Source organism: Bufo bufo, chromosome 8 (assembly GCF_905171765.1).
Source record: "Bufo bufo chromosome 8, aBufBuf1.1, whole genome shotgun sequence".
NCBI classification, from domain to species: Eukaryota; Metazoa; Chordata; class Amphibia; order Anura; family Bufonidae; genus Bufo; species Bufo bufo.
In genome coordinates this window covers 9,416,913-9,436,574 of record NC_053396.1, presented here as the reverse complement: position 1 = coordinate 9,436,574, position 19,662 = coordinate 9,416,913, and the positions used below count along the sequence as shown (strand labels likewise).

General features: G+C 50.4%; 1 protein-coding gene across 1 annotated transcript in view; it reads right to left on the bottom strand.

Moving 5' to 3' along the window:
* TPRN (taperin) overlaps positions 1-19,392 on the bottom strand; it is a 41,529-nt gene extending 22,137 nt beyond the window's left edge. Inside the window, exon 1 of the mRNA XM_040406079.1 lies at positions 16,833-19,392. Within this exon, the coding sequence (XP_040262013.1) occupies positions 16,833-19,301 (2,469 nt within the window). The 5' untranslated portion in view covers positions 19,302-19,392. The remainder of the gene's footprint in view (positions 1-16,832) is intronic.
* Between the last annotated feature and the right edge of the window lie 270 nt (positions 19,393-19,662).

Here is a 19,662-nt window from a genome sequence, read left to right as displayed (position 1 = left end):
CACGCTGAATGTTGCCCTTTCTGGGGGCACACGGTGACAGAATGAGCCCTGAAACAAAGGGTACACAAGTGCAGCAGCCTACAATGATTAAAGTAACAACCGGTAGTGTTAAAGTTGTTACATATCTGTGTTTTCCCAAGATATTTAATTGGCCGCCCTAACTTATCTGTGCCTGTCGTAAGCCTGGCAAACAGAGGTTGGGGAGTGTAGCTAGCTTGTGCTCGTTCTGGCCTGGCACTAGTACACCAATCTGTGGCATGTGCGTAAGAGCCGCAGCTACTACATGCCGGGGCTTTGAGCCCTGCAAAATGCCGGCAAAACAGCTCGGTATCGACTATAGACCAGTCAATGGTATGCTGAAACTGCCTGTGCGCAGCTGCAGCTTTAGCTGAGAACGATCTGTGGTATTCATAAAATGCCGTACCGCCGTATTTGTTGGCTAAATCCACAACCTTGTATAAATACAGATCCAGCTCCTCTCTCCTATTAGGACTCACTGAACAAACTACATCCCTAAACAAGCTAAATGCTAGTACAAACTCTGCTACGGTGAGCTTCCTGTTAAGCCTGACATCTCTGGACTTCAGGATCACTGAAACCTCCCCACACGCTATGGTCTTGCTATCCGGCGTTTCGTGCGTGGCTACGAGCAAGGAGGCTAAGTTAACATCCTTACCATCTAATATGTCTTGACGCACATTGGCGGGAATGAAATGACATGGTGCTATGTTAAGAGGGTTGACCTGGGAGCCAACCACAGAAGACTGGGTGAGTAACTGCACGGCCGTATTCGGGCCAACCGTGTTTGAAGTAGAGGCCGTATTTTCCATTGCCTCCAGTCTGGTCTGAAAGCGGGACAGAGAGGACGCCATTGTACTGACTACAGCGTGCAATTGTGACAAGGAATTTTTTATCGTGTCCGTGGCCACCGAGTCCTCCCCTGAAGCAGGGGGTTCTGAGAACAGCAGCCTGTAAAGTTCCGCTTTCCTAGCAGTTGCCGGAAAATGAATCCCTTTCCTTAACAGTTCTGCCGTGAGCCTCGGTACAGTCCAGGATCTGAGAGCTGGAACCGCCTCTCTTTCGGATTGGGTATCTTCATTGCTATGCGATGCGACACTCTCTTCCACGTGAGACTGCTGAGACATCCTGACTAAAAGAAACTGTGGTTACCTATGGATACCGACTCTCGTGCTCCCGCCACCAGTGTCACCGGACCCGCGATGTCTGAACCTGCTAACGTGATGCAGTGCTGCCCAGTGGAACGGGCATCGTACTCCTGAACCTGTTGAGCTGCCCACGGTCCACCCCCAGGTGTATAACTACCTGGTGACCTGTGGCCGTAACAGACTATTGAGCGTCTGTAGTCGTGACAGACTATCGAGCGTCTGTAGTCGTGACAGACTATTGAGCGTCTGTAGTCGTGACAGACTGTCGAGCGTCTGTAGTCGTGACAGACTATCGAGCGTCTGTAGTCGTGACAGACTATCGAGCGTCTGTAGTCGTGACAGACTATCGAGCGTCTGTAGTCGTGACAGACTATCGAGCGTCTGTAGTCGTGACAGACTATCGAGCGTCTGTAGTCGTGACAGACTATCGAGCGTCTGTAGTCGTGACAGACTATCGAGCGTCTGTAGTCGTGACAGACTATCGAGCGTCTGTAGTCGTGACAGACTATCGAGCGTCTGTAGTCGTGACAGACTATCGAGCGTCTGTAGTCGTGACAGACTATCGAGCGTCTGTAGTCGTGACAGACTATTGAGCGTCTGTAGTCGTGACAGACTATTGAGCGTCTGTAGTCGTGACAGACTATTGAGCGTCTGTAGTCGTGACAGACTATTGAGCGTCTGTAGTCGTGACAGACTATTGAGCGTCTGTAGTCGTGACAGACTATTGAGCGTCTGTAGTCGTGACAGACTATTGAGCGTCTGTAGTCGTGACAGACTATTGAGCGTCTGTAGTCGTGACAGACTATTGAGCGTCTGTAGTCGTGACAGACTATTGAGCGTCTGTAGTCGTGACAGACTTCTGGGCGACTGCAGTCGTAACGGGTTTGAGCGTCTGTGACTATAGGCGCCTGAAATTGCCACAGGCCTTGATCGTCTGTTAGACATAACGGACCTCGTGCCTGCACCAGTGAGAGGCCGCACCTGCCTATTGGTGACAAGCCACGAGCATCTGCACTGGTGACAGACCACGAACGTCAGTACCCGCAACACACGACACAAGGGCTGCCGAGACAAGACCTTTAGTACCCCCGGTCAAGGCAATGGGTGAAAAGAAATATATATCTTCCCCCTTGTTTTTTCTTTTTTTTCCAGGAGTAGAATACCCTGCATAAGATGTGCCACACCCCCGTGTTACTAGACGGTGACACCAAACCCCCTACCCAAAGACGGATTCCGTGTCACCTTACCTGAACCAATGCGGAAATGCCCTACCGCTGCCAGTTAAAGGGAAAAAGGGGAGAAAGGAACTCAACACATTGCATGACCTCTACTACTACCCCTTCCCCCCCGCCATTTTTTTTTTTTTTTTTCATTTTTTTCCTTTTACCTGCTGGAAACAAAGTACCAGGGGATACGTAGTGGCAGTATGCGCTGTGGGACGATGATCCTACTGACCTGAAAAAGATGCTGCGGTTACCACCTCAAACCCAGATAGGCAAAAACTGTTATGAGCCATGTATTTAGATGTGCCACCACTATGTGCTTAACTGGCACTGGCCGAGGCCACCCAAAACCACTACGTGTGCCAATGAGAAACCACAATGCAGTGCAGTATGGGCTGCTGTCTGCAATGACCACCCGCCTCGTAGCCTCAATGCCCAAAGTCCAAGAGCCGGACCAGGCGACGTGCCCTGAAGACCTGGACTGAGGGCACTGACGTGTACCGCCAGACTGCCCTGCCAAGGACCACCACAACTGCGGCCCCCCCTGAGGGACCATGAGCTGCCCGTAAGCGAGTACCGCACTCAAAAGCCGCCCAGCGAGGCACCCGTGGCGGCGGCGCATGCCCCAGACACAAGAGACACGCCCCCTACCATGCGCACGGATGCTATTGTAGCCGCGCCGGCTGACTGACCGGCTGCCGGGTAAGTGATGCGGCCCGTGACCGCCGCGCACATGTATGCAGACTGCGGCATGCTCTGGCAAGTACCGGCGTCTAACGCCCCCTCCACCCCACAACCTTATCACCTTAAGTCCTGAAGAAAACGGAGCTGTCGCTGAGACTCCGATCACGAAATAGCCTCGTGACGTCTGCGAGCGTGCCGAAGTGCCGACCCGGAAGTAACCTCGCCGGAAAAGCAAACGAGCCGCGCGACGTGGGCTATGGGGGTGAGCCTTATATGCTGTGAGAGGAAGCCTCCCCTCACACAAATACGGCAACACTTAGCCTTAATACTTATCCTGTACTCATCCTGAGTTACATCCTGTATTATTCTCTAGAGCTGCACTTTCTAAACTGCTGCCCCCCTGCTGGCACATTCTGTAAAGGCATTCCCTTTCTCTAACAAGCGTCCTTCCGTCTTCCTCACAATAAGCTCTTTCGTTCTGTTCAAGCAAGCGTGTCTCCCTATTTTCCAGCTAACGGCCTGTCACAGCCAGCAAGCAGAGGACTGGGAATATTCACGCACCACTTTCTGCACTTCCCAAGAACCTGAGCTCCCAGACTTCCAAACCTGACAACAGCAGAAAGACTCCTGCACAGGGCTGCAGGAAAGGTGGGCGCCGTGCCCTTCAGGACTGCAGGAAAGGTGGGCGCCGTGCCCTTCAGGACTGCAGGAAAGGTGGGCGCCGTGCCCTTCAGGACTGCAGGAAAGGTGGGCGCCGTGCCCTTCAGGACTGCAGGAGAGGTGGGCAGGGACGTGCCCTTCAGGACTGCAGGAGAGGTGGGCAGGGACGTGCCCTTCAGGACTGCAGGAGAGGTGGGCAGGGACGTGCCCTTCAGGACTGCAGGAGAGGTGGGCAGGGACGTGCCCTTCAGGACTGCAGGAGAGGTGGGCAGGGACGTGCCCTTCAGGACTGCAGGAGAGGTGGGCAGGGACGTGCCCTTCAGGACTGCAGGAGAGGTGGGCAGGGACGTGCCCTTCAGGACTGCAGGAGAGGTGGGCAGGGACGTGCCCTTCAGGACTGCAGGAGAGGTGGGCAGGGACGTGCCCTTCAGGACTGCAGGAGAGGTGGGCAGGGACGTGCCCTTCAGGACTGCAGGAGAGGTGGGCAGGGACGTGCCCTTCAGGACTGCAGGAGAGGTGGGCAGGGACGTGCCCTTCAGGACTGCAGGAGAGGTGGGCAGGGACGTGCCCTTCAGGACTGCAGGAGAGGTGGGCAGGGACGTGCCCTTCAGGACTGCAGGAGAGGTGGGCAGGGACGTGCCCTTCAGGACTGCAGGAGAGGTGGGCAGGGACGTGCCCTTCAGGACTGCAGGAGAGGTGGGCAGGGACGTGCCCTTCAGGACTGCAGGAGAGGTGGGCAGGGACGTGCCCTTCAGGACTGCAGGAGAGGTGGGCAGGGACGTGCCCTTCAGGACTGCAGGAGAGGTGGGCAGGGACGTGCCCTTCAGGACTGCAGGAGAGGTGGGCAGGGACGTGCCCTTCAGGACTGCAGGAGAGGTGGGCAGGGACGTGCCCTTCAGGACTGCAGGAGAGGTGGGCAGGGACGTGCCCTTCAGGACTGCAGGAGAGGTGGGCAGGGACGTGCCCTTCAGGACTGCAGGAGAGGTGGGCAGGGACGTGCCCTTCAGGACTGCAGGAGAGGTGGGCAGGGACGTGCCCTTCAGGACTGCAGGAGAGGTGGGCAGGGACGTGCCCTTCAGGACTGCAGGAGAGGTGGACAGGGACGTGCCCTTCAGGACTGCAGGAGAGGTGGGCAGGGACGTGCCCTTCAGGACTGCAGGAGAGGTGGGCAGGGACGTGCCCTTCAGGACTGCAGGAGAGGTGGGCAGGGACGTGCCCTTCAGGACTGCAGGAGAGGTGGGCAGGGACGTGCCCTTCAGGACTGCAGGAGAGGTGGGCAGGGACGTGCCCTTCAGGACTGCAGGAGAGGTGGGCAGGGACGTGCCCTTCAGGACTGCAGGAGAGGTGGGCAGGGACGTGCCCTTCAGGACTGCAGGAAAGGTGGGCAGGGACGTGCCCTTCAGGACTGCAGGAAAGGTGGGCAGGGACGTGCCCTTCAGGACTGCAGGAAAGGTGGGCAGGGACGTGCCCTTCAGGACTGCAGGAAAGGTGGGCAGGGACGTGCCCTTCAGGACTGCAGGAAAGGTGGGCAGGGACGTGCCCTTCAGGACTGCAGGAAAGGTGGGCAGGGACGTGCCCTTCAGGACTGCAGGAAAGGTGGGCAGGGACGTGCCCTTCAGGACTGCAGGAAAGGTGGGCAGGGATGTGCTATTCAGGACTGCAGGAAGGTGGGGAACTTACCAGCACATAACTAGTCAGTATGACGATCCAAGCATTTGGAAAAGCTGGGTGACAACCGCTGTAACGGTGGTTGTACTGGAGTTGTCACCCAGCTTTACCAGGAGCAGAGAACTAGGAAACAGCTCCGGCTTCAGGGCCCCATTCATATTAATTATGCACCGGCCTCACGCCGAGTTTCCTGACCCATTTAATGGAAAATCAGTGGAATGAGAGGAATGTGCCAGCTGCGCCATGTTCCCATGACCTGGATGCCAGGCAACCACGGCAAGCTCAAAGAAACTGAGGGGGAGGGGCAGTGACCACACAAAGGGGGCAACATCCCATCCCCCATGGGTCACAGCTGGCTGGGGGGGGGGCTGTCAACATCATATCCAGTATAAACCATCACAGCCCAGTGCTCAGACCATTCCAGGTCTAGGTATACCTGTGCCCGGGAAAGTGACCACCAATATGGCCGCCCTCAGAGCACCTGTATGTGCCAGCTGAGACTCTTCAGCAATTTAGGGAGACACGTGGCACCCTCTGCAGGCCTAGTAACGGCAGCCATATTGACAGTCACCCAGCTTTCCCTGGAACAGATATGGACAGACGTGCTTGAGGTTCCGTGATCTTTCCTGAGGTCGAGGTTACTCTTTAAACCTAAATCTTCCTGGACAGGAAAAGAATTCAGGTTAATTACGGAGCGGCGCCCCTGTTGCCCCGGCAGACCCCACGTGCCCGGTCGGCATGTCCCACTTACCAGTCTAAATCCCTCAACAGGAAAATCCAGCGGATTACGTCCCGAGGACGGTTCTCAAGGGGCTTATCCTGGAAGGAGGTCACATGTTTAGGGGGCAGGAAGGCGTCGGATTTATGGGATTACTGGTTGGGAGGGGGTGATCGATCTATATGGAAACCTATTTCACATTCTTGCTATGTGTCAGTCATTACTGATGTTGTCATTCTGTTCATGAAACAGGCTGCTCAGGATAAACACTCACTCTTTGCCTCAAGCCTCACAGTAATTACCTGAAGTCGAGAGGGTTTGCCACCGGCTCCGATCAGAGAGAATTTTTTATTTGCCGGCATGCAGGTTCTTAAAAGGTACAGATATGTTATTTTAAAAAAATTAAAAAATCTAGAATCCGCTGCAAAGTATGCCGCATCCAACGAATTCTGTCGCTTCCGATAATCTGGAATTTTGGTGCCAGATAAAGAAAATTTTACTAGAATTCATCATTACAGCCGGGCCCCTGATGTCTCTGCCGCACGGGCCCCGGGATTGACAGTGGCTGCAGGCGCCTCCGCCTAATTGTATCCTTAGTGACATGGGATTGCAGCCATTGTAAAGGGATTAAGTAATTTGGCGTGTGTCACCCCCGCCTCTGCAGCAAATGCCTCTCCCTCCTGTCACTGCGGCCTCGCCTGAGGCACCGGCAACCTCCAGGAACAAATACCTGCGCCTCTCAGAGAACTAATAAATCTAGTGTTTTATGTTTACACTCTTAGGCCTAGTTCACACGGACGTATGGCTTTTATAGTTTTTTGCGGTCCGTTTTTCATGGAACCGTTGTTCCGTTTTTTGAGTTCCGTTGTGTTTCCGTTTCCTTTCCGTTTTTCCGTATGGCATATACAGTATACAGTAATTACATAGAAAAAATTGGGCTGGGCATAACATTTTCAAAAAACGGAACAGATACGGAAGACATACGGATGCATTTCGGTATGTGTTCCGTTTTTTTGCGGAACCACCTTTAATGGAGCCACGGAATGTGATTTGGGGCCAAATATAGGACATGTTCTATCTTTCAACGGAACGGAAAAACGGAATGCATACGGAACACATTCAGTTTTTTTTGCGGAACCATTGAAATGAATGGGACCGTATACGGAACACAAAAAAACGGCTCGTACACTCGCAAAAAAAACGATTGTGTGAACTAGGCCTTACACAGCTGTTCCGTTCCACAAAATACGGAATGCACACGGATTTCAGCCTTCATTTTTGCGGATCCGTTTTTTGCGGACCTCAAAATACATACGGTCGCGTGCATGAGCCCTTACTATCGGAGCCTTAAATTCCGTGACAGCAAACAGAGATGGTAGCATGAAAAAAACAAAAAAAACAAAAGCGGTATATTATATATTATATGCCACAGTAGAGGCATATTAAGAGTCGCAGATTTTGTCACACGCCATTTTTGCTGCAAAATCGGCAACTTTTCCCGAAATGGCGAGCACCCAGGGCACAGCATGGGCAGGCCTCTACACAACTTTGGCGCTTCCTCCGGCAGTCTTAGTAAATGTCCCCCAAAGTATATTACAAAGAAGAAAAAAAGCATTGTTCAGTGTCACCTAGCAACAGACAGAGCTGGAAGTTGGTGACCACCTTGGAGCGCCTTATTCCCGTGGTCACCGTCAGTCCAAAGAGGACGTAAAGATGGCGGCATGGGGGGAGACGGGTGCTGCTGGGATTGGTCTTTTACCCACTACCCTCTACACTTGGTGCCTTCGGGGTCAGTATCGGTGACTACTTTATAGTTTCTATATATAGATGTTGTAAACCGCGTGGTTTATAACGGGTTTGTAAAAAAATTTAAAAACTTGTAATTCCGGAACTAGGCTGGCACTGGACTCCTTCCCTGCTTGGTACGAGCCGATTAAAGGCTTTGTCTTGTCTAAGTGGCTATACCCAAGAATATCGCCTGGTCAGTGAGACAGGGAACGAAAGGTTAAAGGGCAACAGACAAGATAAACATGGGGGGGGGGGGGTCATTATCAAAGGTCTGGTCAGCAAAAATGGCTCATGGGTGTTATCACTCAGATGTAATGTCGAGTTAGCCCTGGCCTACTAGTCTTCTGCCTATACATATGTCAGTCTTTACTGCTATTCTGGCATGCTATTCATAAACAGAAGACAGAAATGACCGACACTGCACAGTACGGATCGGTCTGTCCATTGTGGGTAACAGACGTGTAAGTATGTGACCCCCTCTACCGCAGGCACCCCGCTCTGCAGCAGCAGCACACTTGTTGCCTCAGGATCTGCTTTCACGGTCAGATTCTTATCTGGAGTGAAAATATTGTGCTGCAGGCGCTGACAACACCAGATCCGGTTTCTCTGATCCCTGCTGAGGGGGTGAGGCTGTGAGAAGTCACCAGTGAAAGGAGGATGGGGAACCAGCTGTCAGACTACAACTCTCAGCGTGCTCTGCAAATCCAATGGCGCTTGTGTGCCGGTGACAGATGGCGAGCGACGTTTTCCTAGAGTTTCCCTTTCACTAGGTCTACTGAGCAGCCTGCAGAGCAGGAAGACTAGAGATGAGTTACGTTAAAGAACTCCGCCTGCTGCGTCCTGGACGCCATCTTGTTCTCTCTGACCAGGAAGGCTGTAGGAGATTGGAAAAACATGGCTGCCTTTCTCCTGAATCAGCATCAACCTTGGTCAATGGCTGTCTCTGGTATTGCAGCTCCAAGTTGCAATACCAAAAACAGTCTTCAGACAAGAGTGGCGCTGTTTATGGAAGACATATCAGTATAGGAAGCCATATTGTTCATGCAGCAGTATTTTTTTACTTGGATCTTGGCATGTAGTCTGCGCCAAAATCCGTGCCCCATTGTGGATAAAGGGAATCCGCGGCGGCGTTGCGCAACAAGAAGTAACCGTTCCAGAAACCATGACGGGTTAAATGGAAGGTTAATGGCGGCCGTCAAACGAACGGTGGCATGAGCAGTCGTCCGCCACTTGCGGCTGTTCGTTTACATTGCTGTCGGCAGCGCGCTAACACTGGGGTTCACACTGCATTCACAAATGTGCCCGATACAATTTCCATCACAAAATGGCCGCCTCCCCATCACTTTTGACCCAGGAGCCTCTCACCCTAACCCTAACTAGGCCTCGTCACCCATGGCAACCAATCAAAAATCTTCTTTCATTTTCAAGGCCTTGTGAACCAGGGCAAGAGCCTTACCACTAGGCCTCATCACCCATTGCAACCAATAAAAAATAAGCTTTCATTTCCTAACCTGCACTGGACAGATAAGAGGAGGCAGCTGATTGGTTGCTATGGGCGACGAGGCCTACTTGTTCTCTGAAAGCCTACGTAAAACGACGGAAGCAGTACATTCTGTCAGTCAATCATCCCCATCTTGTCAGCATTAACCTCCTGGGCCTAAACCATTGCTTTAATAACAAACTGGTGCCCAGTGTTTATTACAGATTCTGACCACCCAGCTTTCCCAGTCTCCTCAATGGGTTATGTCCACAAATTTACTTCTCTCCAGCGATGGAAACCTCCAGAGACATCCCTTTCTGATATCAGCCCCTTATAACGCTATGGGACGTAATAAGGCCTGGTTTTAGTGTGCACGTCCCTTTAAGAAGAGCTTTGTAACATGCCGTTCATTATAAGGGCCCTGTCTTGTGGTTTCCATGGTGGTTACTGTAAGATGAAGACTCTGAGGCTCGCAGCACCGCTCCCACACAATCACTGGCGCTGTATCTGATGAGAACGTCTATTAATATCCGACAGTGGTTGTACTCCTGGGCGTGCACCATATTTTCCTAGCTGTTCAAATATTTGTGACAGGTTGCACCTCTGGGTGCTGTCGTTGCCCCACAGCAATGAAGGCCATACCAGTGGTCTGCGATCTACAGAAACTACGACTCCCAACATGCCCCGCTGTCAGTTTTTTTTTTTAATAAAGCTTTATTGATAGGAGACTAGTGCTGCTGGAAACCCAATGATCTCCATACCTTGCACTGCACATGTGTCGGCCATATTGGAGACACAAGACCCCGGTAGACAGGGATCCCAAGTGGTGAAACCCCTCTGAATTCTACAGGGAATATGGACAGTCCCTTTAAGGCCACATATTTCCATTATTAGTGTACAAAAAATAAAAAAATAAACACCTCACAGCCCCTCCCCTATTTTCAGCATAGCTAATTAATAGGAGCCTGGCTTTTGGTAAACACTTATTGTTCAAGGGAATTGCACTATGAGCGATTCCCTTGCTATTTCTGGCAGCCTGTATCCTAAGAATGGCCTTTTTCACAAGAAATGCTTCATCTGGATTAACCAACATTTTTAAAACTATCACTCCCTTGTGAAGGGTGGAGACGGAGATGCGGAGTGTCTGCAGGAGATGGTCAGGAAGCTGAAGGGGGGGGCAGGGCCTTCTATATCGCTTAATCTGTCACGAAGCAGTAAAACGGAGGCGGCCAACCTGTCCGACCGGAAAGATTCATTATTTCCCTTTTAAGTAAGACCGATATTACGCAAGTCTCACTCGTGTGACGTCACGTGGTCTATGCAGATCACCTGCACGGCCTAGCAATCGCTGTCCAATAATTTCTTCGGCTGAGTTTAACCCTTTCATGCCAGGGCATTTCCCCCCCCCTTCCCCATGATGAGACAATGCTGGTAGCAATAATTACAGAACAGGTTGTGATCGGCGACAGAACATGCAGTGCTAGAACGGCGGGACCTGCTGTACAACTCCATAATTCATCATCCCCAGGGCTGTGAACGCTAAAAGCCAAGTTGGAGCCAGCCTGCTGCCTGCCAGGACCTGCCGGCGCTACGGGCAAGGAGACGGGCAGGCAGTCTAGGGTTTTGTTTTTTTTCCCCATGGAATTACGAAATTTTTTCATTTTGGGAGGGCACTGCCAGTGCTATGTTTCGGACATCCAGAGTGGGTCACACGCTTCTATGGACGTTTAAAGACCCAAGAGTGTATGTACACAGTGACTGCACCAGCAGAATAGTGAGCGCAGCTCTGGAGCATAATACAGGATGTAACTCAGGATCAGTACAGGATAAGCAATGTATGTACACAGTGACTGCACCAGCAGAATAGTGAGTGCAGCTCTGGAGTATAATACATGATGTAACTCAGGATCAGTACAGGATTAGGCCTCTTTCACACTTGCGTTGTTGGGATCCGGCATGCACTTCCGTTGCCGGAGGTGCCTGCCGGATCCGTAACAACGCAAGTGTACTGAAAGCATTTGAAGACGGAACCGTCTTCCAAATGCGTTCAGTGTTACTATGGCACCCAGGACGCTATTAAAGTCCTGGTTGCCATAGTAGGAGCGGGGAGCGGGGGAGCGGTATACTAACCGTCCGTGCGGCTCCCGGGGCGCTCCAGAGTGACGTCAGAGCGCCCCATGCGCATGGATGACGTGATCCATGTGATCACGTGATCCATGGGCTTGGGGCGCCCTGACGTCACTCTGGAGCGCCCGGGGAGCCGCACGGACGGTAAGTATGCTGCTCCCCTGCTCCCCGCTACACTTACCATGGCTGTCAGGACTTTAGCGTCCCGGCAGCCATAGTAACCATTCAGAAAAAGCTAAACGTCGGATCCGGCAATGCGCCGAAACGACGTTTAGCTTAAGGCCGGATCCGGATCAATGCCTTTCAATGGGCATTGATCCCGGATCCGGCCTTGCGGCAAGTCTTCAGGATTTTTGGCCGGAGCAAAAAGCGCAGCATGCTGCGGTATTTTCTCCGGCCAAAAAACGTTCCGTACCGGAACTGAAGACATCCTGATGCATCCTGAACGGATTTCACTCCATTCAGAATGCATTAGGATAATCCTGATCAGTATTCTTCCGGCATAGAGTCCCGACGACGGAACTCTATGCCGGAAGACAATAACGCAGGTGTGAAAGAGCCCCAAGTAATGTATGTACACAGTGACTGCTCCTGCAGAATAGTGAGTGCAGCTCTGGAGTATAATACAGGATGTAACTCAGGATCAGTACAGGATAAGTAATGTAATGTATGTACACAGTGACTGCACCAGCAGAACAGTGAGTGCAGCTCTGGAGTATAATACAGGATGTAACTCAGGATCAGTACAGGATAAGCAATGTAATGTATGTACACAGTGACTGCACCAGCAGAATAGTGAGTGCAGCTCTGGAGTGTAATACAGGATGTAACTCAGGATCAGTACAGGATAAGTAATGTATGTACACAGTGACTGCACCAGCAGAATAGTGAGTGCAGCTCTGGAGTATAATACAGGATGTAACTCAGGATCAGTACAGGATAAGCAATGTAATGTATGTACACAGTGACTGCACCAGCAGAATAGTGAGTGCAGCTCTGGAGTGTAATACAGGATGTAACTCAGGATCAGTACAGGATAAGTAATGTATGTACACAGTGACTGCACCAGCAGAATAGTGAGTGCAGCTCTGGAGTATAATACAGGATGTAACTCAGGATCAGTACAGGATAAGTAATGTATGTACACAGTGACTCCACCAGCAGAATAGTGAGTACAGCTCTGGAGTATAATACAGGATGTAACTCAGGATCAGTACAGGAGAAGTAATGTATGTACACAGTGACTGCACCAGCAGAATAGTGAGTGCAGCTCTGGAGTATAATACAGGATGTAACTCAGGATCAGTACAGGATAAGTAATGTAATGTATGTACACAGTGACTGCACCAGCAGAATAGTGAGTGCAGCTCTGGAGTGTAATACAGGATGTAACTCAGGATCAGTATAGGATAAGTAATGTACGGTATGTACACAGTGACTGCACCAGCAGAATAGTGAGTGCAGCTCTGGAGTATAATACAGGATGTAACTCGGGATCAGTACAGGATAAGTAATGTATGTACACAGTGACTGCACCAGCAGAATAGTGAGTGCAGCTCTGGAGTATAATACAGGATGTAACTCAGGATCAGTATAGGATAAGTAATGTATGTACACAGTGACTGCACCAGCAGAATAGTGAGTGCAGCTCTGGAGTGTAATACAGGATGTAACTCAGGATCAGTACAGGATAAGTAATGTATGTACACAGTGACTGCACCAGCAGAATAGTGAGTGCAGCTCTGGAGTATAATACAGGATGTAACTCAGGATCAGTACAGGATAAGTAATGTATGTACACAGTGACTCCACCAGCAGAATAGCGAGTACAGCTCTGGAGTATAATACAGGATGTAACTCAGGATCAGTACAGGAGAAGTAATGTATGTACACAGTGACTGCACCAGCAGAATAGTGAGTGCAGCTCTGGAGTATAATACAGGATGTAACTCAGGATCAGTACAGGATAAGTAATGTAATGTATGTACACAGTGACTGCACCAGCAGAATAGTGAGTGCAGCTCTGGAGTATAATACAGGATGTAACTCAGGATCAGTACAGGATAAGTAATGTAATGTATGTACACAGTGACTGCACCAGCAGAATAGTGAGTGCAGCTCTGGAGTATAATACAGGATGTAACTCAGGATCAGTATAGGATAAGTAATGTATGTACACAGTGACTGCACCAGCAGAATAGTGAGTGCAGCTCTGGAGTGTAATACAGGATGTAACTCAGGATCAGTACAGGATAAGTAATGTATGTACACAGTGACTGCACCAGCAGAATAGTGAGTGCAGCTCTGGAGTATAATACAGGATGTAACTCAGGATCAGTACAGGATAAGTAATGTATGTACACAGTGACTCCACCAGCAGAATAGCGAGTACAGCTCTGGAGTATAATACAGGATGTAACTCAGGATCAGTACAGGAGAAGTAATGTATGTACACAGTGACTGCACCAGCAGAATAGTGAGTGCAGCTCTGGAGTATAATACAGGATGTAACTCAGGATCAGTACAGGATAAGTAATGTAATGTATGTACACAGTGACTGCACCAGCAGAATAGTGAGTGCAGCTCTGGAGTATAATACAGGATGTAACTCAGGATCAGTACAGGATAAGTAATGTAATGTATGTACACAGTGACTGCACCAGCAGAATAGTGAGTGCAGCTCTGGAGTATAATACAGGATGTAACTCAGGATCAGTATAGGATAAGTAATGTATGTACACAGTGACTGCACCAGCAGAATAGTGAGTGCAGCTCTGGAGTGTAATACAGGATGTAACTCAGGATCAGTACAGGATAAGTAATGTATGTACACAGTGACTGCACCAGCAAAATAGTGAGTGCAGCTCTGGAGTATAATACAGGATGTAACTCAGGATCAGTACAGGATAAGCAATGTATGTACACAGCGTTACAAAGTGAGAGTCCCGTCCTCTCTAGTGTCACATGCACAGTTGTCTGCACGGTTTTTACAGGGATTATTAAAAGCACTATTTACAAGGCAGCAGTAAATTTCCATTTCTCATAACACACAGTAATGACAGGGTTTAAAACTGAGTGGAAATAACCCCGAGCTCCGTCCTGTGCCAGTGTCTGGCTGCATCTGAGCCATGGACAGTAAATACAACATAGACCTGGCGTCAAATCATAAAACGACCATGTCCTGGGATATCAGTAGAGGAGTCCGTGGCTACTTTCACGCTCGTGTTTGGTGCGACCATCTGCATCTGTTCAGAACGGATCCGTTTGTATTATCTTTAACATTGCCAAGACGGATCCGTTTTCTATTGTGCCAGATTGTGCCATAGAAAACGGATCCGTCCCCATTGACTTACATTGTGTGTCAGAACGGATCCGTTTGGCTCAATTTCGTCAGACAGAGACCAAAACGCTGTAAGCGGCCTCCAGAGAGGAATGGAGACGGAGGCAAACTGATGTATTCTGAGCGGATCCTTTTCTATTCAGAATGCACTGATCTGTTTTGGACGCTTGTGAGAGCCCTGAATGGATCTCACAAACGGAAAGCCAAAACGCCAGTAGCCTTAGATACTCCTGACTATAAAAATGTAACCTAATCCAGCGCAGACGCCGCGTTCCGTCTTGTTACTTTTCTGAACTTTGCAACATGTTGGAAGTTAATCGTTAAACCAGAAGTTCACCTTCATGCTGAGGAAGCTGAAACCCAATTACTCCCAGTAAAAATCCATTAATGGATAAACTGAACTCTCAGGTTGACAGAACACGTGCCTAAAAGGACAAGAATCAAAACTTATCTAATAAGACGTCTTATAAGGAAGCCAACACACAAACCCCTGAAATACTGCAAGTAAAAAACACAAGAAAACGAAGAAAATAAAAAACAAGGAAACGTTCTAAGGCCTCGTTCACATGTCCGTGTCCATGAGGACAGAAGGATCCCCGCGTTATCCTTATTCCACGGACACCGCTAGGCTGAAAATTAATTTCCAGAGCATCTCCTGCCACAATCCATTAAAACCACGGACCCAACACGGATGGCGCCAGCGTTGCATTTGTGGTTTTCACGAACCCATAAAGTATTATGTGCGAGAGGGACCCGTAATCACGCACAAAAATACAGCAAGCTTCCGTGGTGTCACCATGGACTCATGGTTCGTGAAAGATCACGGATGTGTGGATACGTAAACGGTCCGTGGACACCACACGTCTACAATTCACTCACGTGTGAAAGAGGCTTAAAGGGGTTGTCTCATCATGGACAATGGGGGCATATCGCTAGGATATGGACCCATTGTCTTATAGGTGCGGGTCCCAATGCTGGGACCCACACCTATATCAAGAACGGAGCCCCGCAAGGTAGTGGCTGGAGGACTCCGGTCCGGCCACCACCAAGCCGGCTCCCCATAGAAGTGAATGGGAGCGTACCACGCATTGCGCGGCCCCCGCTCCCATTCATTTCTATGGGGCTGACGGAAATAGCAGAGACAGCGCTCGGCTATTTTCGTCGACCCCATAGAAAATGAATGGAGGGCGGCTCCTTCACTTGCGGGGCCCCGTTCTCGATATAGGTGCGGGTTTCGCAGCGGTGGGACCCGCACCTACAAGACAATGGGGGCATATCCTAGTGATATACCACCATTGTCCATGATGAGACAACCCCTTTAAGAACAAAAAAGAAAGAAAAACACTGGGAAAAAAAAAAGATAAACATAAAATTAAATAAAAAAACAAAAAATCAAATTAAAAAAATATAAAAAAAAATTAGAAAGGTGTTATAACTAATAATCAGAAATTGAAAAAATAAAAATGAGAAAAGCATAAAATGGAAAAAGTAGGAACAGAAAAAATATACTATATTAAAAACAATAGATAATAAAATAAAAATCACAAGTATTAGAACAAAAATAGAACTCATTCCGAATAAAACCGACAAATAGTGTTGAGCGAACTTGTGTTTTAAGTTCGGCGTCTATAGTTGGGGTTCAGGTTTTTCAAAGAATCTCGTTATGGATTCCGCTACCACGGAACATAACTTATGGTCCGTGGTAGCGGAATCCATAACACGATTCTTCGATAACCCGAACTTTAGACGCCGAACTTAACACACAAGTTCGCTCAACACTACCGACAAATTATATAAACATTTAAAAAAAAACGCAAAACAAAGTGGTACTCGGCCTATAAAGTACCTGATGGAAATGGCCGGGGTCAGGATACATTGCGCTTGGACAATATTTGGCTTTGTGTAATAATCATTGATCGGAGGGGTTGATAGCTCAGCGCTGGTGTTGTGCTTTACGAGACAGTTATCAATCATTTACCTTTTTCCTCGTGGAGCCAATCTTGGACAGACAGGACTTGGACAGCGACTGATATCCACCAATGACCTTGATTTCGTCCGCAGTCGGATAGCGTTTTTTCAGCAAAGCTCCTAGTACCGAGTAAGGAGCCTCAGATCCATCTGAAGACTTTCTTTTAGACCTAGGGTCATCCTCCTCATCTTCCTCCACCACGGGGGTCCGGAAAGCCTCCTGCTCTGTGACCGGTTTCCTCTTAGGTACCACCGTGAAGGTATTGCCTCCTTTACTGCGGATGGAGGACACGGCAGAATGTGGCGGCCTATAGGGAGGCTCCTCTACTTTAGAGGACGGTTTGGTCTCTTTGTTGACCTCCTTGTCTTCTACCGTGACTACATCATCTATGTTGGTGACCGGTATGTCATGTTTCGCCACGTCCTCGTGTATTTTTGTCACCGGGACTTCGGCCGATACACCCACCCCATGTCCTTCCTGCACACTACTTAAATATTCAAGCTCAGCCCCCAGATCAGTAAACGACTGACCTTCGGTGGACGATCGGGGCGGCAAAAGTCCACTTTTCCAGTCAAAATCTGGGGGTACACTGGAGGCTTTAAAGGTCTCTGAACTGATGGTCTTACCTAAACTGGCATCCCCATTCATCCTAACTTCTTGGGGGACTGCCGGAACGTGGACATCATTTGACCAGATGCCATGTTTTCTAGGAGAGTCCATGACATCTAATTTGGGGCCATTAAGGGCAAAAGTGCTGTTTTGCACTTTTGGCTTATCATTGGACTGGACCATACCATCTTGATGGGTTACAGAAGGGACCTGCCTCTTCTTTGGGATAAAGACAAAAGAATTTTTGGACTGCATTCGAATGTTCGCCAGCGCCTTTGCCTGAACGTCATCGTCTGGGATGCTGCTGAGATCCGGCTTTGGAGCAGGTCTAATCTCGAAAGAGTCATTACCGCTGGTGGAAGAGGACACTTTCAGCTGCTGGCTTGGAGTGGCACTGGTGAAGACCTGGTCACAGTGGTGGTTGATGGATTGGTGCTCCAAGTAAGTGGCACTGGATTTGGGAGGGGTGCTATTAGATTTTGGTGGGTCCACCTCAAATTTTGGCCTCCAAGCGTTTGCGCCGTTGGGAATCTCATTAATGGAATCATTGGATGGCACTGGACCACTTCCTCCGGGTGCCCTCTGAGCAGCGGTACCTTTGGGCCGTTTGGTCTTGGACAGGAGATCTTGAATACTGATAGAACTAGACGTCTTTATGGTTTTCTCCAAGTGGTCAACATGGCCGTTGGTAAGCGGTGGACAGTCAATCATAGGCTCTGCAGTGGGAGACTTCACCTTATCAGTGGGCACAGCTTTGGGATTGACCAGGATGGTATTGTTGCCAACCTTTTGGGTAAGATTGACCGCTTTTGGTAATGGAGGAACGTTGTTGGTTGTATGCCCGTCTTCGAATTTCTCCCTGACTGTGGCCACGATGGGCGACAGAGGCTTGTCACTGTAAGGGGACAGGGGTGAGGAAGGAGACAGAGGGGTGACTGTCACAGGAGAGGTCATGGGACTTGAGGGTCTTTTATGAAACACATCTGGGTCGGGTAGAGAATGGGAAGTGGGCACCTTGGAAGGTAGCCAAGATGGGTTGTTGAGGGGAAACCTCTTACTGTCTTCCTCAAAGATGGAGGCGGATGACGGGGAGACCTCTCCAGACCGCTTAGGTGACCTGTTCCGGGAGGCTTGACCTTGACGCTGAAGGATCGGAGGCTTTGGCAATATGGTGGGTTTGTTGTCTCGATCCAATAAGTTCTCCAAGCTCCTGGACCTCACGGGTCTACTATGGCCATGGTCAAACTTCTCCAGCAACCGGCTCACCCTCCCGGCTTCTTCCAGGACCTCGGAGTGCTCCAGCGGCTCCTTTTTAGGGGCTTCCTTGACTTTCTTGGATGGTTCCTTGTTGGGGACCTCCGGCTCGTAGATGACCACCTCTGATGCCCGGATCTCGGCCACCTTGCTGCCCCTCTTGGCCAGCAGCTCCTCCACAGGGTCGCCCTGACTGCTGGAGTGGGTGAAGTAGCCGGGGTCGGACTCGATGATGATGATGTTCTCGGCTCGGATGGTCCTCATGCCCGGGACGTGGCTGTACATGTCCAGCAGGTGCCTGATGGGGGAGGTGGCTCTGCCCTGGGAGCGCTGCTCCTGCCGCCGCCGCCGCCGCTCCTTCTCCTGCTTGATGAACGGGTTCTCATGGAGCGGCCCCAGGCTGTCCTGCAGCACCAGGCGCTCCGGGCTGCCGCCCTGCCGCGACAGAGAGCGGGTCTTGCGGTTAGGAGACGAGTCCTTCCCCCGGGACAGGGCAGCGCTCGCCATCTTCGCCCGCTTCCTCTCCAGCACCTCCAGCTTCCATGCCGGTATCTTGTGGGAGTGCGGCTCCAGCCGAGCCCAGCTCTTCGCGCTGCTGCCGCCGCTCACCGCCATTTCCGGTGCGGTAGGGGAAACCTCCTGATGAACGGCCGCGCAGCCCCGCAGCACCTGACTGACTGACCAGAATCGGCATCCGGGAGCTGGTCCTGTCACCGACAACCCCGCCCCTCCTCCCTGACGTCATCACACCAAACACTCCAGCAGGTGTCCGGGGCGGGGAAAGTCACAGCGAATCACGCCTCCTCTTTGTACGTCATTAAATAAGATATTCCCATTGGATGGCTATAGAACTCCTCCGCTAAAGTCCCGCCCCTACGCGGCCGTCGTGAAAAGATACGCCCCCTGTCACCTTGTTAGGACTTCCCCTCTGGATCGGGACAATTTGCATGTGTATACCTGGGACACGCCCCTTACG